At 44.8% G+C, this 21,666-nt stretch overlaps 2 protein-coding genes across 5 annotated transcripts in view; one reads left to right on the top strand and one right to left on the bottom strand.

Moving 5' to 3' along the window:
• The window catches only part of LOC118083117 (two pore calcium channel protein 1), a 31,039-nt gene extending 12,228 nt beyond the window's left edge, over positions 1–18,811 (top strand). For all 3 annotated transcript variants that reach the window (XM_035111212.3, XM_088666794.1, XM_088666795.1), the window contains 16 exons: positions 386–514; positions 1,966–2,082; positions 4,273–4,391; positions 4,769–4,870; positions 5,718–5,844; positions 6,401–6,602; positions 9,990–10,134; positions 10,322–10,507; positions 11,742–11,806; positions 12,380–12,467; positions 13,402–13,471; positions 14,180–14,399; positions 16,052–16,142; positions 16,941–17,054; positions 17,887–18,011; positions 18,279–18,811. In XM_035111212.3, the coding sequence (XP_034967103.3) occupies positions 386–514; positions 1,966–2,082; positions 4,273–4,391; positions 4,769–4,870; positions 5,718–5,844; positions 6,401–6,602; positions 9,990–10,134; positions 10,322–10,507; positions 11,742–11,806; positions 12,380–12,467; positions 13,402–13,471; positions 14,180–14,399; positions 16,052–16,142; positions 16,941–17,054; positions 17,887–18,011; positions 18,279–18,424 (2,046 nt within the window). In that variant the 3' untranslated portion in view covers positions 18,425–18,811. The remainder of the gene's footprint in view (positions 1–385; positions 515–1,965; positions 2,083–4,272; positions 4,392–4,768; positions 4,871–5,717; positions 5,845–6,400; positions 6,603–9,989; positions 10,135–10,321; positions 10,508–11,741; positions 11,807–12,379; positions 12,468–13,401; positions 13,472–14,179; positions 14,400–16,051; positions 16,143–16,940; positions 17,055–17,886; positions 18,012–18,278) is intronic.
• Positions 18,812–20,720: 1,909 nt separating this feature from the next.
• BUB1 (BUB1 mitotic checkpoint serine/threonine kinase) overlaps positions 20,721–21,666 on the bottom strand; it is a 31,155-nt gene continuing 30,209 nt past the window's right edge. For both annotated transcript variants that reach the window (XM_035110546.3, XM_035110545.3), the window contains exon 23: positions 20,721–21,019. In XM_035110546.3, the coding sequence (XP_034966437.3) occupies positions 20,824–21,019 (196 nt within the window). In that variant the 3' untranslated portion in view covers positions 20,721–20,823. The remainder of the gene's footprint in view (positions 21,020–21,666) is intronic.

The following is a 21,666-nucleotide window of genomic DNA, read 5'->3' as shown; positions in this document are numbered from 1 at the left end:
ACAGCAACTCAACATGGTTCATTGATTTGGGTAAAGGGGATATGTGTTGGCATTTACCAGCCAAAATGTTGGCTGTAATGCTTTTTTGCCTGTTGACATATATGGGTTTTTATAAAGAATTAGCTAGACGTGTCCTACTGCAACTGCCAGTGGTTAGCAATAGCAGTAAAAGGAACCTGCGTGCTTTTGACAGTGGGCTTGTGGAGACAACCACTGGGCCTATCCCCATCGTTCCCTCTTTGCCACTTTCCCAAGGGGAAACTGTTCAGTCAAACCTCTTTCTCAGACCCAGCATGTCTGTTCCAGCCTAGTTTTTTGCTGTTGTTGTTGTTGTTTTGTTCAAAGCCCATCTCCTTTTAAGCTGCTGCTTTTTCCATTCCAACAGGTTACCTCGCTGACCGAAGTCTTATGCCTTCTGGTCTTCTTCGGAAGGCTCTTCCATTTTGCGCAAGTCACTCCTCGCGACGTGTTCTGGAAGGATACAAAGAACATCTGCATCATGATAACCATACTGGTCAGTTGTAGCTCGTGGCTCCTTCTTGCGAGTCATGAAAGGAGCAGTAGCTTAGCTGACTGTTCTGAATGGCACCGCCTTCCACTGCTCCTGAGGTAGCAATGCCATGCTCAGTCTAGCCTGCAGTGTCGCTAGATGCCCTTAAACTCATGCTATTCTGCTTGTACAATTTCATACTCCTCCAGAGTATAGCATAGCCATGATGCCTGCACCAAAACCACATTTCGGTGCAGAAACTTGGGTCCAGGGTACCTTAAGAATCTCCTGAACCTTAATATTCCAGCAGAGAGCATATGCAGGAGTGTCTGTGGTCGTTCCCTGAGTTAGTGAGGCTTGTTTGACAACAACGAGAAAGTGAGCTTCTAGGGTCATTGGCCCAGTCCTGTGGAACTTTCTGCCAATAGAGATTCAGCAGGCACCATCTGTGCCGACTTTTAAATGACTGCTGAAAACTTTCCTATTCCACCAGGTCTGTGCAGGCAATTAAAAATACATCACCCACAATGGTCAAATGGTGTTCTGTTTTTAATTTATTTTGCTTTAAACTTGATTTTATTGTCCATCGCTGTAAACATCTGCAATATGTTTTTACGATACAGCGGTATATAAATATTTTGTTATAAACATAGTCGTACCTTGGAAGTCGAACGGAATCCGTTCTGGAAGTCTGTTCGACTTCCAAAACATTGGAAGTTCCTGCAGCCAATTGGAAGCCACGGAAGCCCTGTCGGACGTTCGGCTTCCAAAAGAACGTTCGAAAACTAGAACAGTCACTTCCAGGTTCCGATCATTCGGGAGCCAAAATGTTTGAGAACTAGGCCAGGCATCCCCAAACTGTGGCCCTCCAGATGTTTTGGCCTACAACTCCCATGATCACTAGCTACCCTGTTTCTCATATTTTAAGGCATCCCCATAAAATAAGCCATAGCAGGATTTTTAAGCATTCAAGGAATATAAGCCATACCCCGAAAATAAGACATAGTGATAGGAGCAGCAGCAATGCCGGCCGCGGCAGGAGGAGGAGGAAAAAAATAAGACATCCCTTGAAAATAAGCCATAGTGTGTTTTTTTGAGGAAAAAATAAATATAAGACGTGTCTTATAATATGAGAAACACGGTAACAGGACCAGTGGTCAGGGATGATGGGAATTGTAGTCCAAAACATCTGGAGGGCCGAAGTTTGGGGATGCCTGAACTAGGTTGTTCAAAAACCAAGGTACGACTGTAAATAAATAAGCCTAGCATCTTTTGTTCTGTATAAGTGGAGCCAATCCACATCTCCTCTGGCGGTTTGTTTGTACAACACAGAAGTATGAATCGGTTTCTAGAGGAACTGCCCTTCATTCCTCCCACGGGCTCCTCTAATTACATACAATGTTGTTTGGTTGGTTTGGACCACTGCTCCTTGAATTTCAGAGGTTTCTTCTCTCCTCACTTTCCCCCTTACCCAGATGACTTTGGTTGACCTGATTGTCTTCGGAGCGCTTAGAATCTCAAGCATACGTGGCATCCGGTGGTCAAGGCCCCTGAGGCCCATCTTCTTAATAAACTTTGCAGAAAGTCGCCAGGTAAGAATTTGGGGCCAGTGTTTCCATCGCCAACAGTTCTATCCCAAAGAGATCCCCTAGTTAAATTAGCCAGCAACTATAAACTGTATGGTGTGCATATATATTGAAGGGAAAGGGGCCTTGCTTCAGTGTTGTCTCATCCGCTTGCTCCAGAGATCCAGCTGTAGAGTGCTTTCTGTTCTGAAACCATCTTCTGCTTTTTCTTTTCTCTATGCAAACAGGCAGGCTTAAGCCTGGCCTAGCTTTGGGGAAGCGGAAACACGAGGTAAGGCATGGCTGGGTCCCTGAAAGTTGGGGAATGTAATGCATGGGGGTGGGGGGCGGGAATCCAATGCCGCTTCAAATTATTGCAATTCCAGGAAGGTGGTGGATTCCAGAAACATCCGTTAATTACATTTTTTGCATCTCCTCTGCTTGGGATATGAATCGAGAATTTGTATTTCTTCTAGCCAGGGAACAGGAAGGCATGCTTTGGAAAAGCTCTGCTTTCAGAGCAGCTTCCTACTGTTTTGGTTTAATGCAAAAGTGGGAGCTGAAGAAATTGGCAACGCTAATTGTTGGCTGTTATAAGCCAAGTCTACTGCACTGAAATTGATTGAAGCATGTACCACTGTGGTTTCTTGCAAAAAAGGAAATTCAATTCTACTGAGGTTTTCAGCGCTCCTGCAGTATGCAGATCTCCTGGGTGGAAGTGATTGATTTGAGTTATGCGGCATAGATGCACAAAGTGCTCACATGTGTTCTCACTACCAGAATCCAGTACAGGGCCCCCTCTCGTCAGGGATTACAATGTTAACGGAGCCCCAGGTACATTTGGGTCCTTCATCCAATCAGCCTGATTCGTACCTGAATCCTCTGATTGATTGGTATGTGATAAACAGGGCAGGTCTGTTGCCACATGAAGGCTGCATTGCCTCAACTTTGGGTTTTGTGCTGTTTACATGGAGAGCCTGTTTGGTTTGAAAGCCTGGTTCACACTAAGCCCAAACTATCACAGAATCGCAGCAAAGAAATGGCAAGAGGAGTCATTACAGTGGTACCTCTGGATGTGAACGGGATCCGTTCCGGAGCCCTGTACGCAACCAGAGCAGTACTCAACCTGAAGTGCTGAATCTGCGCATGCTCGCTGCGTGATTTGGCACTTCTGCGCATGATGTCATTCAGCGTGTCTGCACATGTGCGAACCGCCAAACCCGGAAGTAACCCGTTCCGTTACTTCCGGGTTCGGCGCGTTTGTAACCCGTGTTGTACGCAACCCGCAGCATTTGTATCCATAGCTGCCAAGTCTCCCGTATTCCCTGGGAAATCCCCGTTTTTCCAGCTGTTCCTAGCTGAAAAAACGGATTTTTTTTGTTTTTCCCCGGTTTATTCTGGCGCGGCGGCCATTTTGGAACTGGGCAAAGCAGCATCAAAAGTCACTTCTGAGCATGCTCTGCCCAGTTCCAAAATGGCGGCAGCACTACTTCGGGTCTGCTACTTCCGGCTGGTCCCTTATTTCTCCAACAGCAACTTGGCAGGTATGTTCGTATCTAGAGGTATGACTGTAATCCCACTGTGTCCTGAAAGGATAAGTGGTCTGGGAGTGGCACAGAAACTCTTAGGGAATGCATAAGACGGTGGGAGCTGGGAGTCCCAGCATCCGTAAGCCATGATGACTTGCGCTAACAAGAGTCAGGAGTCCAGCACCTGAGGCAGCCCAAGCTAGGGAAAGAGGATGTGATGTGTCGTTTACATATCACACCTGTTGTGCTATACTTGAAGCAAATGGCAGGTGGCCTCTGTGCATCCCACAATGATCCCGGGTCCATTATGTGGACGAGTGGGGTGGGGGGCGGGGAGATGTCCCTTGTAGCCTGCAGTGCCTTACCTGCATGTACTGCAGAGATTCAGATTGTGCTGGAGGAGGCATATGCTCATGTTGTCTAAACAAACATGCCTAAAACTGGGTCTTGACCAGCTGTGTGGTGCTCTGATGTTTGCTGTCTTTGTGATAAATGGCTCTTTCATTCATCTGATAAACTTTGGAGCTTTGGGACAGGGGAGGGGTGCCTGGCTCTTGCACCCAGGCAAATAATGGGGCATTCAGGTCTGCTTACTGGTGGGTCCATCTCTATAGGTGGATGCTGGGTGTGGACAGAATATAAACATTGCTGCATCTCCTCCTAATGAAGGCCTCCTGCTTCTTGGCAGATCCGAAGAGCATTCCGTAGCATCCGGAACACTCTCCCGGAGATCACCTACGTCTTCCTGCTCTTTATGTTCAGTGTCCTGATGTTTTCTCTCATGGCTTTGAAGCTGTTTGGGGACAGGTAAGGGGACCACCCTCCTCTCTCTCTTACTCTGAACCCAGAGGCTGCCTCACCTGCAAGGGAATGTCAGGAAATATCTCCTCCACCACCAAGAATCTCCTCCACCAACCCCGAGAATATTCAGCAAAATGGTACCCTCAGTTTTGCTGCCTGGAAGTAAGGTGGGTTTGTTTGTTTTTAAGGAAGGTGTGTTTTGTCTAGCTTCCTTTGCTCCACAGTATATCTCTGTACGGCCCACCAATTGGAAAAGAGCCAAAAATGGATCTGAGAAACCACCCTTGAGCCATGTTATTTAGCTTACAGCCTCTTGAGCACATTGCTTGAAGTTCACATTGGCATCTTCTGTTACTCTGTTTCCCTCTCCTCTTTTCTTCAAGGAATCTGAAGACAGTGGAAGGCTTGCCGTATTTTTCAAATTACCTTGAAATCGTCTTTGACATGTATGTGCTGGTCACCACAGCAAATAGCCCCGATGTCATGTAAGTATCTGCCTTGCCTCTCCGCATACTTTTAATTTTTCTTGTTGAGCTGTAGCAATGGGATGTTTTCCTGGTGTAAGAGGGACATCAGCACCACCTTGGTGATGTGACAGCCTACCGTACTTTTCTGTCTATAAGACGCCCCCATGTATAAGACGCCCCCCTATTTTGGGGGGCTCAAATTTAAGAAAATGGGGGAAGATGGCACAGAGTTGTTGAGCTTTTTTGTGCGGAGGATTGCTCAGAGTTGTGGAGCTTTTTTGGGGGGTATCCCCAATGTAGTTGAGCAATTTTGGGGGGGAGGGGAATGCCAAACTGAATCTCACTCAACCAACTGGCAAGTGCTAACAATCACAAGCAACTAACCCAAATTGCCAAAGCGGCAGCCAATTGAAAGCAGCCCTTTACGCATCCACAAATAACCCGCCCACCTGACAAAGCAGCAGCCAATCCAAAGCAGCCTTTGCAGCAGACACCATTCACCCACCCAATCGCTAGGTCCTGCTCGCGGATGCAACCAATCGCCCATCTCCCCCCTGCACTACCCATGTATAAGACGACCCCCCCACTTTTTAGTTTATTTAGTTTATAGTTTATTTTAGTTTATTTTGGAGCAAAAAAAAACCTTGTCTAATACACGGGAAAGTACGGTATTTTTCTGAAATGCACAATCCACTGTTCAATGGCCAATTGGCAATCCCAGGAAAGCTTACAAAGTTTGTTGGTTTATAGGAATCCAAATATCGCAAAACTGCTAAATATTATATACACAGCAGACGAGTATAGGATCGGTTAGTTCCTAGGCTTTTCTTACTTTCTCGGTGGTGATGCTACTCCTCTCTTGTAGGATGCCAGCTTATGACTTCAGCTGGTGGTACTGCCTGTTTTTCATAGTCTATGTTATTATCAACACCTACATCTTCATGTCGGTCTTCCTGGCTGTTGTGTACAACAATTACAGAAAACACTTAAAGGTAAGCGCACCGCCAAGTAGGGGATAAGAGATAAGTTGCAATTTTAGCTGAATTTGGGGGAAACCGCTTGAAGCATATCTGTTGTGTTGAGCTATTTCAACTGCTTTCCTTCGGTTTTCTCATTGCAAGCAGCTGAAAGTCTGTAAATTTTGATAATAAACCCAATTTGCAATGGGGGGTTGAATAGGTTTGACTGGGGGAAAGACCCCTCTGCCTGACACCCTGGAGAGCTGCTGCCGGTCGGGGCAGACAGTAATAATAATAATAATAATAATAATAATAATAATAATAATAATAATAATTATTTATTTATACTCCGCCCATCTGGCTGGGTTTCCCCAGCCACTCTGGGCGGCTTACAACAGAAAAATGAAATAAAACAATTAAACATTAAAAGCCTCCCTAAACAGGGCTGCCTTCAGATGTCTTCTAAAAATCTGGTAGCTGTTTTTCTCTTTGACATCTGATGGGAGGGCGTTCCACAGGACAGGCGCCAACACTACTAAGCCGAGTGTTCTTCTTAAGTATATATTTATATATATATATTTTCCCACAGAATGAGATCCGCAAACTTGCTTACATGAAACGCCGCAAGATGATAGAAGCCTTCAACCTCCTGAAGGCAAAGGAGGAAGCAGAGTTTGTCGTCAAAGAAGACCGCTGGAAGCGGCTTGTGAAACTGGTGGCCCCCGACATCAGCACATCCCACCGAGAGCTGTTGCTGCGAATATGTGACGAAGAGCAGAAGGGCTTCGTGGGTGGGTAACAGCAGACTCGAGCAGTGTGGCTGGGAGAGATAAGGTTGCCAGGGGCAGATGAGAGGGAGGGAAGGACAGGGGAAAGGGGTGGACTTTGGCAATGTGGCACCCTGAGCAAGGACAAAATTTGGCGCCTCCTCCAACAATATTTCTTATTTTCATGCCCTCCTCCCTCTTAACTTCCATTCTGCGCGTGCTTTCAAGTGCACTATGCCATAGTTGTGTGGCAATGTCCCTCCTTCCCGTGAAATAAAGACACGTGACACAGTAAATAAGTTTAATTGAGTGGTTAAGGCCACAACTTTATTGGTTACGAATATTGAACGGAATTGGCTTAGGCGTTGGAACCTATCAGAATATATCCGACTCCAACCCGTGTGTTGGAGCCCGTGAGAAGTTAACCACCAGAAAGGAGCCCAGTGATGTACATCTACCGGAACTCCTCCTGTGGCCACCGAAGGGGCGAACAGGGATTAGAGACCGAGTTCCCGCCTGTGGGGGGCTTTAAACTCCAAACCCCACCTCCCGTCCGACCCTATTGGTCGGTCCGGGTGTGACGCAGGCGGGAACATTCCATCGTGTAGGGGCTGAGCTCGCAGCCCCCTACGCGGTGGTTCAGTCGGGCAGCCCACAACCCCACCTCCGTAGCAGGCGCGGAAGTGGCTTTGCAGCAGCTCAATCGCCCATCTGACTGACCAGGGCCTAAATTTGAGTAGGTACTTGTATAGATATAGGCATGATGATGATGATGATGATGATGATGATGATGATGATGATGATGCACTCCTCTCAGCTCTGCGTCCTATGTGGAGGAACCGCCTTCACCACCCTAAAACTGGCCCTGAGAAGGGGATGCGTCTCCTGAGGACGGAAAGCCCCAAAATATATTCTGAAAGCAGCCCGCTGCTGGGCGCAGCTTTGTCAACATGGGTGAATGTGGGGGGAAGGATGAGTTAGGAACATAAAACTGAACTGGGCCATTTAACTCAGTATTGTCTGCACTGAGTGGCAGCTGCTCTCCAGGGTTTCCAGCAGGGGTCCATGCCAGCGCTACCTGGGAATGCCAAGGATTGAACCTGGAACCTTCTCCGTGCAGATGCTTCATCCGTGAGCATAAAGATAAAGGGACCCCTGACCATTAGCTCCAGTCGTGACCGACTCTGGGGTTGCACGCTCATCTCGCATTATTGGCCGAGGGAGCCGGCGTACAACTTCCAGGTCATGTGGCCAGCATGACAAAGCCGCTTCTGTTGAACCAGAGCAGCACACGGAAACGCCGTTTACCTTCCCGCTGTAGTGGTCCCTATTTATCTACTTGCAACTTTGACGTGCTTTCAAACTGCTAGATTGGCAGGAGCTGGGACCGAGCAACGGGAGCTCACCCCGTCACAGGGATTCGAACTGTCGACCTTCTGATCAGCAAGTCCTAGGCTCTGTGGTTTAACCCACAGCGCCACCTGCGTCCCTCATCCATGGGCATGTTGTTGTTGTTGTTGTTGTTTAGTCGTTTAGTCGTGTCCGACTCTTCGTGACCCCATGGACCATGGACATACCTTTCCTCATGGAAAGGTCCATGGGCATACCTTTCCTCAAAGTAGTTGGAGGCAAGCAGGAGCCAAGTTGCTTCCTGAAGCCACATCTGTTTCTTTCATGTGTGTGTGTGTGTGTGTGTGTGTGTGAGAGAGAGAGAGAGAGAGAGAGAGAGAGAAAGAAAGAAGGAAAGAAAGAAAGAAAGAAAGAAAGAAAGAAAGAAAGAAAGAAAGAAAGAAAGAAAGAAAGAAAGAAAGAAAGAAAGAAAGAAAGAGTTAAGGCTGGTCTGCACATGCAGCAACACTGCAGTGGTCTATACCAGTGGTCTTCAACCCCCGGGCCACGGACCGGTCACGGTCCGTGGATCAATTGGTACCGGGCCGCCCAAGGAACATTTAAATACAATTAAATTAAAATTATCAAATCAAAACAATCTAAATAAAATATAAACAATCAACATCCCCCCCCCTCAGCGGGCCGCGGTAAAATTATCAAACGTCGACTGGTCCGCGGCGATAAAAAGGTTGGGGAGCACTGGTCTATACCACCACTGTAGAGGCAGGTAGCATATTGAGGGGAGGGGGAAAAGAGATTCTAGCCCAATCTTCTGCCTGCTCTCCTAGCCGTGTACTATACCGGACCACTCAAAAATGTTGTCTCCCACCTACAGTCGGAACTGAGACCGTCTGTTCTGCTGCCTTGTCTTCTTAAATATGCTGATAGCATCCTGAAATGCATTATTCACTGGCTCACCTTGTTTCATTCACTCCTTGAGGAGGTAATGAACACCTTGAGCCCAAAGGTGTTTTATTTACGTCTGCTGCTGCAATGTAGTGTTGCCGTCGCTGAATGTTTGGAGTTGTGTTTCATCCATCTTTTCATATATTTATCTGAGTGTGCTGTACATAACCCTGGAATCCCACAGGGTGGTTTTTTAAAAACGCAACAATGTTAATAACCCTAATTATACCCTTAATAGGATCTTGAGCAGCTCACTGGGTGCATATTCAGCAGGGTGGAATTGATTTAAATCAAATCAATTTAAATCACGATTTAAATCACTAGTCAGTAAGACTTGATTTAAATCTTTTCTTTTTTCTTTTTTCACAGATTATACTCCTGCTGGTATAATCTTAATATTTAGAACCAGATGAAGGTTTCATTTTTGGAATAATAAATTTTCAGAGTAGTTTTTTACAGTTATATCAAAAATGACTGATTTGGTTATACTATTAGAAATACATTGACAGATAATTATGAAATTATTGTGAGGTTTAATAAGTTAACTGTTATATTTGGACAACGTTTCTGCTGTACTTTGCTGGAAGGAGAAAAATAATCATTTCCTTAATAACAATTTAAACAATTTATTTAACTAAACAAAAACATTATAGCATATGTATCCATGTTTGTTAACTGAGGTGGCTAAATGATTTTTTTAATTAAAAAAAACCTTAGACTGAGCTTTAACTTAAAACAAATCCTTATTTCCTGATGAATAGCCTTTCGACAATAATGTAACTTAAATAGAAAACTACATTTAGAAAGATATTCCTTCCAAAAGTATTTTATTTTAAATTTTAAAAATCCAATTTAAATTTTAAAAAATCCATTTTTAATTTTTTTTAAAAAAATAATTTATTTTTATCCACCCTGATACCTGTATTCAGTTAATCTGCAGCTGCCTTTACTTTTCTCTTATGCACATCTGGCTAGAAGACCTGGCCAAATCCAGATTGTTGCTCTTGTCCTGTAGGTTTAACGTGTGGGGGCTTGTCTGAATTGCTGAGTATTTGCCTGAGCAGCTTCTAAATGAGTCGCGCCCCCCCCCCGGGCATTGTTTTCTGTTTATGGCAGACAAAAAGTCTTTTGTGCGTCTTGCTGATCTTTTGAATATACAAGTGATCACCATGAAGCTCCACAGCCACCCCCTGGAAGTCTGGATTCCCCATGTGTACAACTCTGCTCCTAGCCTCCTCATTCGCAAGATGGTTCGGCACAAGTAAGTCTGAATCTCTTGCCTTTCCAACAAAGTGCTTCAGGTGACCCTGAGCAAATTCTCTCACCTGCCCATGGGGCCATTTTGGATGGTGCACGTGGCTGGACCGTAGTAGTTTGGGTTTTCGGGGTAAATTGATTCGAAACAAACAAGTTTGGTTGGTAATTAACCCGGCGAACATCTCCCGCAGGGTATTTGTTTGGATGTATGATGTCATCATACTAATCAATGCCGTCTTCATTGCATTGGATGAGGAGAACCCACTCATTTCCTACGCAGAGTGGGTGTTCCTCAGTCTGTATATCGCCGAGATTCTTCTGAAATTGTACACCTACGAACCCAGAACCTTTTTTGCAAGGAACCAGTTCTGGAACTGGTGAGTAAATTCTTTTATTTTTGTCCCTCCTTGTTATGAAGAAGCCAGTAGTTCCTCGTTCTCCTACATTGACTGGCTTTCCAGGATTTTCAGACATTTCCAGCATTACTTGGAGGTGCTAGGGACGGAACCTGTGACCTTCTGCAAGCAAAGCATGTGCTCTACCACTGAGCTATGGCCCTGTCTATTAATATCGGCTTGCCAGGGGAAAACGCTCAACTCTGACACCACACCATATGTTTAAAGCACTCTCATGCCACTTTAAGAGTCCTGGCTTCTCCCAAAGAATCCTGGGAAGTGTAGGGTCTTAGAAGTGCTGAGAGTTGTTAGGGGACCCCTCACAGAACTACGATTTCCAGCAGCCAAACTACAGTTCCCATGATTCTTTGAGGGAAACCATGACTGGTATCATACAGTGCACATAGCTGAACTCTGGAATTTACTGTTACAAGAAGTAGCAATGGCTACTTGGATGACATTATTATTAATATTATTATTATCAACAACAACAAATTTATTATTTATACCCTGCCCATCTGGCTGGGTTTCCCAGGCCATTCTGGGCAGCTCCCAGCAGAATATTATTACTACTAATAATAATAAAACGATAAAGCATCAAACATTAAAAACTTCCCTAAACAGGCTTTAGATGTCTTCTAAAAGTCAGATAGTTGTTTATTTCCTTGACATCTGATGAGAGGGCATTCCACAGGGAGGGTGCCACCACCAAGAAGGCCCTCTGCCTGGTTCCCTGTAACCTCACTTCTTGCAGTGAGGGAACTGCCAGAAGGCCCTCGGAGCTGGACCTCCGAGGTCCAGATGAGACACATTCAGGGACAGAATAAGGCTGTGTCCCGCCTCCACTACCAGAGAGATAGTATGCTTCTGAATGCCAGTTGCTGGGGGTTGCAGGTGGAGAAAGTGCTCAGGTCCTTCCTGCAGGCTTCCCTGATGCATCTGGATGGCCACTGTGAGAACAGGACACTTGACAAGATGGGCCTTTGGCTGGACCCCACAGGACTCTGAGCTTCTAACAGGTGACATGAGAGTCATGGGAGACTAGCTTCTTCATCAAGCTGGAGCTCTCCAGATGTTTTGTACTGCAATACTGGCTGGGGCTGATGCAGCTGTCATCTGGAGTGTACACTAGGTTGGAGAACGCTGGTGGAGATTGTAATAGGTAGATGACTTAAAGTCACACTAACTAAACAAGTTTCTTTCCCATGCTTTCTAGGTTTGATACTTCTATCATTGTTGCTGCCTTGGTTGCAACTGTACTCAACACTACCCTTAAATCAGGTAGGTCTGTGTGTTTCTCCTGCGGAAAGGTATGCAGCAGGTGAGATGAAAACACTTCTCCATTTCCAATATGGTTTCATGTCTCTTGTGACCATTGGTGCATCAAGGAACAGATAAGCCAAACTTGAGGGTCCTTTGTGAAACTTCCATGGACTTGGCTGGTTGTAATGCTGGCTCGTGGCAATGTTAAACCATGGATTAGCCTGATAGAAACAAGCCTAGTCTCCCTCCATGCTCACAAACTCATTCTTCGCCAGTGCAGCTGCAAGGAGGAGATGCAGAGCTTCTGCTTCCATTTGTTATGGGCTGCAGTTTAGCATCAACCACAGTGGTGTGGAGATATTCCTAACCATGGTTTGTTAAAACAAGCTAGCATCACAAAACACAGCTGGAAGTGAAAGCTCCCGAACTTAAGGACAGAGTAAATGAGCCTTAAGTTCACTGAAGCTCATTGTTCTCAAGATAAGCCCAGCTTTCCCCCATCAGAATGACCTATGGCTTATGATGCTCAAATATTAGGATAATGTTAGTTTTCTTGTGTGCCTTTCACCATCCCCTCTTCTTTTTCCCCAGTGACCGTATACAACAGCCAGCAAGTATTGGACATTGTTTTCATCCTGCGAGTTCTTCGACTCATAAGAATCATAGACAGCATACAACGGTAAAATAACTGGGTTTTATTTACAAGCACTGCTGTAAGAGCTCTATACGAACACAGATTGCAGCCACGCAGTCACATTTAGTAGGAAGAGCCCAAATGGATTACTACTTGTTGATAGGATGCTCTTCAATGAATGAAGGGATGGGGAGATAGCAAAGTTCAAATGGCAAGGAAATGAGCAGAATCACCTAGCTGAAGTGCTCCTGCATCTTGAAGAAAGTCATGTTCTCTAGTGAGTTAAGTTGTTGAGTACTGTATTAGTTTGCGAATCTGCTTACAGTAGGCTTTACCTGTTGCAACCACACACAGGCTGCATCTACACAGATATAAAAACAATGCTTTAAAAAAAAATATATATATATACTGTATATGGAGTTTGTCATTAGCTCAGCAGCACCATCTAGTGTCACATTTGTATAATGCACTGAAAACACACTAAAACGTTATATTTGCAAGTAGGTGCTTGTAAAGTAAAAAACAAACAAACCACAATGTACTAAGAAGCACATAATTTGGATAGAAAAAATTCGAGTTCCAAGCTAACTAACTAATCTGGAGAAGACAAAGGCAGCCTTGTCCCTTTGTTCTCAGAGGATAGATTGAATGTGACAGCTCATATTTAGATCCCAAGAGAGAAGGGGGGGGGGAGGAAGTTGTAAACAGGGTGCAAGTTAAGATGCATCAGTCTAAACCAGGCATCCCCAAACTGCAGCCCTCCAGATGTTTTGGCCTACAACTCCCATGATCCCTAGCTAACAGGACCAGTGGTCAGGGATGATGGGGATTGTAGTCCAAATCTGGAGCTCCCTTGCTCTATTTTATCCCTATGCAGACCCCTTTCTGCAATGCCTCCTTTTTTGGTATTAAATTGACCAGTGACACCTGAAAGGCCCATCCCATCCAAACTCAGTTTTCATATACTGTTTTCTTCTAGGTTCCGGGTCATCATGACTACCCTAATAAACATTGTACCTACCATGCTGACCTTTGGTGGACTGGCTTTGGTGAGCATCACATTTTTTTTAAATTCCTCCTCATCCTGCTCGTTTTCAAAAATCTGCAGGGGCTTTGGGCTAGTTTGCACACAAGACAGGATTCAGCCAAGCTGCTGCATGTGTGTGTGTGGAATGCGGCGAGGTACATTTGTGCAGTGGGACTGTCCTCCCCGCTTCCCAAACTCAAAACGTGTACAGCCTCAGTCATATCTAGAAATCACTCCCAATGGCATTATACATTTGTAGATAATTCCTAGGACTGGTTTTCCAAGAGAAGTGTCCAAATAGCCTTGTCTGATCAGTATATCTACTAATTCCTGGCCCACTCACTGCACGTTTAACAGGAGACTTTCAGACAAGGCTGGCCCACACATGAGACAAGGTGAGGTGACCACCTCAGGAGACCAGATCCACTGGGGCAACTTTGAGAGCCCCCAGCTCACTGTGCTGCCTCTGCAGTGGCCTCTGGGCAAATAAGAGGTGGTACGGGTCCCGTTCCTAGGGAGGAAATGGCAGGGGCATCTGGGTTCTGCATCTACTAAGCATGATTGAGTAAGCCCCTTCCCTGCCCCCACAACCAGCCAGACTGCCTTTGATTCCAGCTTCAACCATTTGGTAACGTTGATTTGAATTCCCTTCCCTTCCCTTGTTCCAAGTGTAAATCTTCACTCCCCCTGCGTTGTTCAGACAAATAGGTAACCTCAATTTCCCCATTAGGTGGTGTATTATGTGTTTTCCATCATCGGAATGGAAATCTTCCACGGGAAGGTCCAGTTCTTCGCTGCAAACAGCACCGTGCAACATGCCCTCTACTGCGGAAACCCCGCTCTGAAAGACACCACCTTTGCTCGGGCCAAATATTGCAAGAATAACTTCAATGACATTGCGTCGTCTTTCGTCGTCCTAATGGAGTTAACTGTCGTCAACCAATGGCATGATATCCTTTGTAAAGCAGCATGGTTGTTGTTTTAAAGTGCTTTGGAAGGGAGTAAAAAGCCACCAAGGACTTCCTATCCTTTGGGCAAAGCTTCACACTCCAGATTATTATTATTTATTTATTATTATTTCTACCCCGCCCATCTGGCTGGGTTTCCCCAGCCACTCTGGGCGGCTTCCAACAAAAGATTAATAATACATTAAAACACCAGTCATTAAAAACTTCCCTAAACAGGGCTGCCTTCAGATGTCTTCTAAATGTCAGATAGTTGTTTATTTCTTTGACATCTGATGGGAGGGCATCCCACAGATCTCAGTGTGCCATGAGCAGAACAGGCCAGCCCTACTGTTGGGTAACAGTGACCTGTCTCTAGTGTTGAAACTGGAACCAATTGCTAGTCCAGGTGGCTCAAGTATGCAGAATAGGAATGGGGGGGAGGTGTGCCATCCTGGCCTCCTTAGGCAGTGATACATTTTGGGCTAGCCCTGATTACAGAGTCATTTCCGGAACAAATGCATATATATGCAAAAGTCCGTGTTAAATCTCCTTGAAAGCAATAGGAGTAAAAATATCCTCCTATAATAGTGATATTTTTTTAAAAGGTTTGTAGTCAGTGCTGTGCAAGAGGCTTTCCCTTAAGCCCCAGGACTTCCTCTTCCATTCACACTTTAAATCTGATCCAGTGGATCCCCCAGTCCTCTGGGGCTGATTTTGGGGGATTGTAGAGGAGAGGAAGTGCAGGGGAGAGCTCTATTGTACCAGCAGAAGCCCCGCTTCCCAAGTGCAACAGCAGCAATTGGATACAACCCTAAATGTTAATTACCATTGGGGAAAGTTCAGTGATCAATGGCAAACTTCTAACAACTTCTCTTATGTCACGGACATAATGGTCATAGTACTTGTACCTGATCAGGCTACACACCTTTGGGTAATCGGAAGTTTACTTTCTAGGACACAGTTTTTGTTTCTTGCTCCCCCCCAAAAAAGAGGGGGATCAGCTAGATAAAGGGTATGGGCTTCCAAAGGGTGGGGGGTTTTTTTGGTTTGGTTTTTTTTTTGCAAGGAGAGGAGCTATTCTGTTCCTATGAAGCTGCTTTCGAAATTATGAGGCAGGCCTTCTGCAGAAGCCTACGATATAGCACAGGGGAATGCTTTTGCAGAAAGATTTCTGAAATGGGGGAGACTAATGAGAGGCACTGGTGTAAACGGACACGGGGGGCACTTTAGATCCATGCCATCAGTGAACGTTGCTAGAGAATGCAGTTAGCCAAGTTCAAATGGCCGAAAGCTTGGGGAATGGGGTGAATTATGGAATTTGCTCCCAGGAGAGGTAGAGACAGCCACTGAGTTGGATGGCGTTAAAAGAGGAATAGGCAAAAAGCTGTGTTCTACTACCTCCACAGCTGAGGGCAGTATGCCTCCGAATGCTACCTGCTGGGAATCGCAGGTGGGGAGAATAACTCAGGCCCTGCTTCCAGGCTTCCCAGTCATCTGGCTGGGCCACTCTGCGAACAGGACACTGGGGAAGAATGGCCATTGGTCTGGTCCAGCAGGCTCTTCCTAAATTCCTAACTGTAGCCTAACTTGGCAGAGGGGCGAAGTTAGTAAGCATGCATATGGCAAACTTCCTTTTCTAGTCCTTAACTTTCTACTCCTTGCCAGTGGATTTGCCCTTGTGACTCACGAGGCAGCAAAGCTGTACTTCATCACCTTTCATATTGTCGTGGTCATTATGATCATTAAGTAAGTCCAGTGGGTTCCTCCTGCGCCTCCTTCCTGGGGATAGAGGTGGGGGCACTGGGTTGTATTCCACCCGAATCCTGTTGCAAGTAGGACCAGTGAAGCAAATGAACATCAGTTAGTCCTAGCGAGAGCAGAACCACTGGACATCACAAGCATGATATCAGACTCATTCTTATACAGTGGTGCCTCGACTTACGAATTTAATCCGTTCCGAAGGCACCTTTGTAAGTTGAAAAATTCGTAAGTCGAAAAATGCCATTGGAAACGCGATTTCTCATAGGAACGCATTGGAAACGGAAAAATTCGTAAGTCGAAGCAACCCTATCTAAAAATTCGTAATTTGTAAAATCCCTATCTTAAACCACCGCGGGTTTTTTTTGGATGTCGAGACATTCGTAAGTGCGCGGCCATTACCCCCATTCGTGAGTCGAAAAATTCGGTTGTCGAAAAATTCGTAAGTCGAGGTACCACTGTATTTAATGTTCCAAATGTGTGTGCGCTTGCAAGCAGAGCAACATTGATGCTCTGAAAATCCAGTGGGATTAGGGTACAGCGTAAACATCTGTCCTGTTCTAGGTGAAGCTGGGTTTGTGTGTTCATAGTGATGGACTGCTTTGGGGGGAAAGTGGGGTATGAATTTAATAAGTAAAATAATTAAAATAGGAAGGGCAGGCAAATGTCTATGGTGTGTTGATCACACACTTCAGTGCCAACTGCCACATGGATGGTTGAGGTAGAGGGGGAGAAAGGATTGTTTTTGAGGTGCATTGTTTCCATGTGTCAACTTTTGATTTTTAGCATCTTTATAGCATTTATTCTGGAAGCTTTCTTTGTGGAGTATTCCCTTGAAAAGAGTGAAGTGGAAACTGCCATCGAGAAGAAAATCCAAGAACTTGGTGTGGGCATTCAGGAGTAAGTTAACCAAGGACAGAATAACATCTCCCTTCCGGTCCCATCTACATGGCCCAATGAATGATGGCTGAGGGATGCTTGATTTGTATGGACTTGAGCAGCTGCCACCTGCAAAAACTGATGCTTGTTATAACTTCTGTGGCCATTTGGCTGAAAGTATTTACAATGGATCCACTTTCCCTTCAGTGGTGGTCCAGATGTTGGACTACAACTCCCATTGGCCTTGCTGGCAGAGGCTGATTGGGAGTAGTAGTCCAACCAAGTCTAGAAGGCGCCACATTGGATATACCCTTAGATGTTCCCCCCATAAACTGCAATTCTTAATAACTTTTGCTTCTAACTGCTGTCATTGTTTGGTCAAGTAAACTGATTCTTTACCAGTTTTAAGAATTGGCACAGCCTGTCAACTTATTATATATAATGAATGAATGAATGAATGAATGGGGTAGGAGAGCTTAAAAATGCCAATATATTTCACATCTGGCAACCAATGTGCCCCTTTGGTTTTGTGCTTGGTTTGTTTCTACTACATTATGGAAAGTCTCAATGCAATTTATTTTAAAAAACAAAACAAAAGAGGTGCAGGGCACCTGGCTGCTCTAGACCCGATCTATTTTAAACATTTACCTGAGAATAAGCCCCACTGAGTTCATTAGGACTTTATTGTGTTTAGCCCTGCTGAGGATTGCAGCCTTAAGTCTTTTTTTCAAGAAGAAAATCGCATTCCCAGTAAAAAGCTATGCACCTAACAGGAAAAGCACGATCTGCAGCCCTGTAGGGAATGTATTGAGAAGGCAGGTGCTTATAGTTTTTTGTGGTCTTTTTTTTAAAGAGATGAACTACTAGAAGGTCAATTGATAGACAACATGGAAACCAGTGAAAATGACCTTGGAGGTGAAGAGGGAGCAGCAACCAAGAAGAAACCGAAAGGACTGATGTTTAAAGTTGCTTCCAAAAGTGAGTGTGCTGTCAAACTTTTTAAGGGGTTGCTGCTGAATGTTTAACATGGAACTTGAGTGTATTTTCCAAGACATGAGTGTGTTAACACGTTGATCAAACTGAAGTCCCACTCACCCAAGGGTCAGACTAGGCTGCTGAGAGAAGTCAAAGTGGTATCCATTTTACATGGTGTAACTTTTCGTGTGCATTTGTACTGTGGTGCTCTAAGAAGCTTTGAGCTTCTCTATCACTGGAAAGTAACATTGTTCAGCTTTTTGTCCCCAGGATACAGGACTGTTGATGCTTTACTTCAACGCATGTTTGAAGCAGAGATACCTCCGGAAGAAGAAGGCCCTTCACTGGAGCAGATCTTAAACCTTTCACCGGATGACACTTACCTTAAAACCCCTACCTTCAACAGTGCTGTATAACTGGAAGCTGCTTTTCAGGTGGCTCACTAGCTGCCACCTTTAGAGCTACCACAGGCTTATCTACCAGATAAGGGGTACTGATGCTCTGCTCTCTAATCCCTTCCTCCAATGAATACAGCATCCCACAGCGCTATATTTTTTAAGTGTATAAAATCATGAAAATTGCAGTATTTTTTATAAAGGGAAAAAAGCACATTGAATGTGTCTAAAATACCGGTACTTGACTCTCTCCAAAGATACTTAGCATGCTGTCTAACTACATAGTACTAAAACCTGTATAAAATGTCTAATATTTACCTCTGTAACCTTGTTTTGATACAATAATGCTTTTCCTTGGGTGCATTATCAACCAATGTGGTGTAAACCAATAAAAAGTTATAAAGAGAAGACTGTTTCTCTCTCTCTCCTCTTTTTCCTGCCTATTATCCTGATGAATGTTTAAAGCAAGGAGAAAGGATCAAATGGATTTTGTCTTGTGGCCTGGTTTAAAAATGCTACATCTTTGTGCAAACTGATACCTAACAGGAAAGAGTGCTTAAAAGCGCCAATATCTGGGCCATGTTTGGCAAAGTTAATTATCGGAAGATATTAGCAGCCAAAATCCAAATGTCAGAGTTAACACCAGTTTGAAGGCTGGTTCATAGGGGTGAGGCAGCTGCCTCTTAAGTCATGCAGAAGCGGAGCAGGCACAACCACTACCACCCTGCAGCTGGCAATGTGTGACATAAGTCTTAAAAGCATGCTTTCCCCCTGTTTATGGGGAAAAGATCGCGCAGAAGCCATAACTAAGAGCCAGCAGTATGATGCGGCTGCTAAAAAAGCAAATGCAATCATACATTGTATTAATAGAAGCAGTGTTCACATCACATGAGAGGCAATAGTTCCACTATTCTGTACAGCTCAGGTTCGATGGCCATAGATTCCTGTCTTGAAGGTTGGGCTAAATGACCTTCAGAGTCCTGTTGAATTCCAGGATATGTTGCATGATGCAGGGGAACAGATTGTACCCTCTGTTCCAAAACGGAGTACTTCATGCCAACTGCATTTACTAACTGAGCCATACTCATGCTCCTGCTGCTAATTTATTAAAGAACATTTTGTTGTTGATCTTAATGTTTTTAGCAACATGCTCCTGCTTGTTTCTTTTGCTAAAGTTTCTGTATATATTTGGATGAGGCTTCTATTTTGAAGGATGCCTTCTTGCCTCCAATAGCTCTGACTGTTTGTTAACCAAACCAGCATCCTATTGGCCTTGCTGCTCCCTTCCTGATCTATGGTATACACTCTACCTGAGCTTCTAATATTGTGCTTTGCAACAACTCCCAACTTCCTTTCTAAAAATTTCCCATTATTGGGGGCAGTTTGTCTTTTGAAGACAAATGCAACCATGTTAGAGATTTTCTTACCAATCGGCCATTTACATATCTTGTATTTGATAGCACCGTGGTCACTGTTCCCAAGTGCTCAAACAACACATTAGGCAACAGGTTCAGGGTCTCTGCTCAGTTCCCATGGACATCTAGGAATTTTACCTATTTGTAAGGACAAGAACACATGTACCCAGTCTATGTGAGGGTGGTTGAAGTCACCCATTACTACACTTCCTCTTTCAGATGCTTCCCTGATCCCCTTCCCCATCTCAAGAGCATATTTGGATGGTAATTTGATGGCATATTTGATTCAGTCCAGTCAAAGGCGACTACAGGGTGCGGCGCTCATCTCGCTTTCAGGCTGAGGGAGCCGGTGTTTGTCCAGACAGTTTTCTGGGTCAAGTGGCTAGCATGACTAAATCGCTTCTGGAGCAATAGGACACCGTGATGGAAACCAGAGCATATGGAAACACCATTTACCTTCCTGCTGCAGCGGATCTACTTGCACTGGTATATGCTTTCAAATTGCTAGGTTGTCAGAAGCTGGGACAGAGCAACAGGAGCTCACCCCATCGTGGGGATTCGAACCGCCGACCTTCCAATCGGCAAGCACAAGAGGTTCAATGGTTTAGAGCACAGTGCCACCTACATTCCTTTATTTGGATGTAGGGGACAGGAAGAGGAAGTCTGTTCTGGATGTTACCATAGTTCAGAGCCTGAAAAACTCATTCCAGAACGTGGCAGTTAAAATTTCTCCTCTACATAAAATAGACCCCTTCTATAAACATCCTCATCTTAGTGGTTACAGTAATGCATCTTTCTCCCCAAGCCTTTATAATTCTTCTCCATCCACTCGTCATAGTACCCTAGGGTCCCATTCTCAATCCTTTCCCTATTTTCTTAGCTACACAGTTTCCAAGCTGCTATACTTGTTTCCTAGGCACTGTTAAATTTATTATATTCATAGTTACAATAAGATGGGGAGCATTTTCTATTAAGGCGTTTTTGTGGACCTTGGAGTCCCAAGATTCACTTTCGGGAGCTTTTGTTTTCCACGAGCAACACTGCAAGCCTTTTACGGAGCATTGTTACTTTACTGGCACAAGTGCTCAGAAATACGTCTCTCAATCTTGCCTGCAGTGCGCCCAACGAAGGAATGTGGTTGCAGTCTTGTACATTCAGCAAGGTGAAGAAGAAATCAGTCCAGAGTTCTGCATTAGGGATCCTGGAAGATTAAGCACAAGGTTAAAGACTTTACAGGCATCATTAAAAATGCCTACTGCAAATCTGCTGCGTCCTAATATACAAGCTCAAACTTTCTCATGACACGAGACCAATGTTGGTCTCCCTTAACCAAGAAAAGTCTTATTAGTCACTGGGAAAGATTTCACCCATTTAACATGCAGCCAGGATACTACCCAACACAAGTGCAAAAGAGTAAAAGTAAAATGCTTCTTTCAAGCCTAATTTCAGTCAGGGGAGGGGAAACACCACTGTGCAGGCAAGTGCGCCAATAGGCAACCTCTGATTTAGGAAGCTGGTGAATGCGTTTTATGCCGCAGGCCTTTAAAGTCTAGGAGGCAAGGGTCTTTGACATCACAGGTTGTTGCTTAACTCCAGTCTTCTTTATTTAGATATTTATAGGCTACCTTGCGGACTATACCCCCATGCAGGGTAAAGTAACAACAACAAATAAGACAACATAATAAACAGACCAGCAGCCAAAAGCGGATCACTACATACACACACACACACACACACACACACACACACACACACACACACACACACACTAGCTGGCCCTGCCACACGTTGCTGTGGGTTATTTGTGTGATTTCCCCTACCCTGTGCCCACCAATGACGTATCCCTGT

This window comes from Zootoca vivipara, chromosome 3 (genome assembly GCF_965207765.1).
Source record: "Zootoca vivipara chromosome 3, rZooViv2.hap1.1, whole genome shotgun sequence".
Lineage (NCBI taxonomy): Eukaryota > Metazoa > Chordata > Lepidosauria > Squamata > Lacertidae > Zootoca > Zootoca vivipara.
This window is presented reverse-complemented; position numbering and strand designations above follow the sequence as displayed.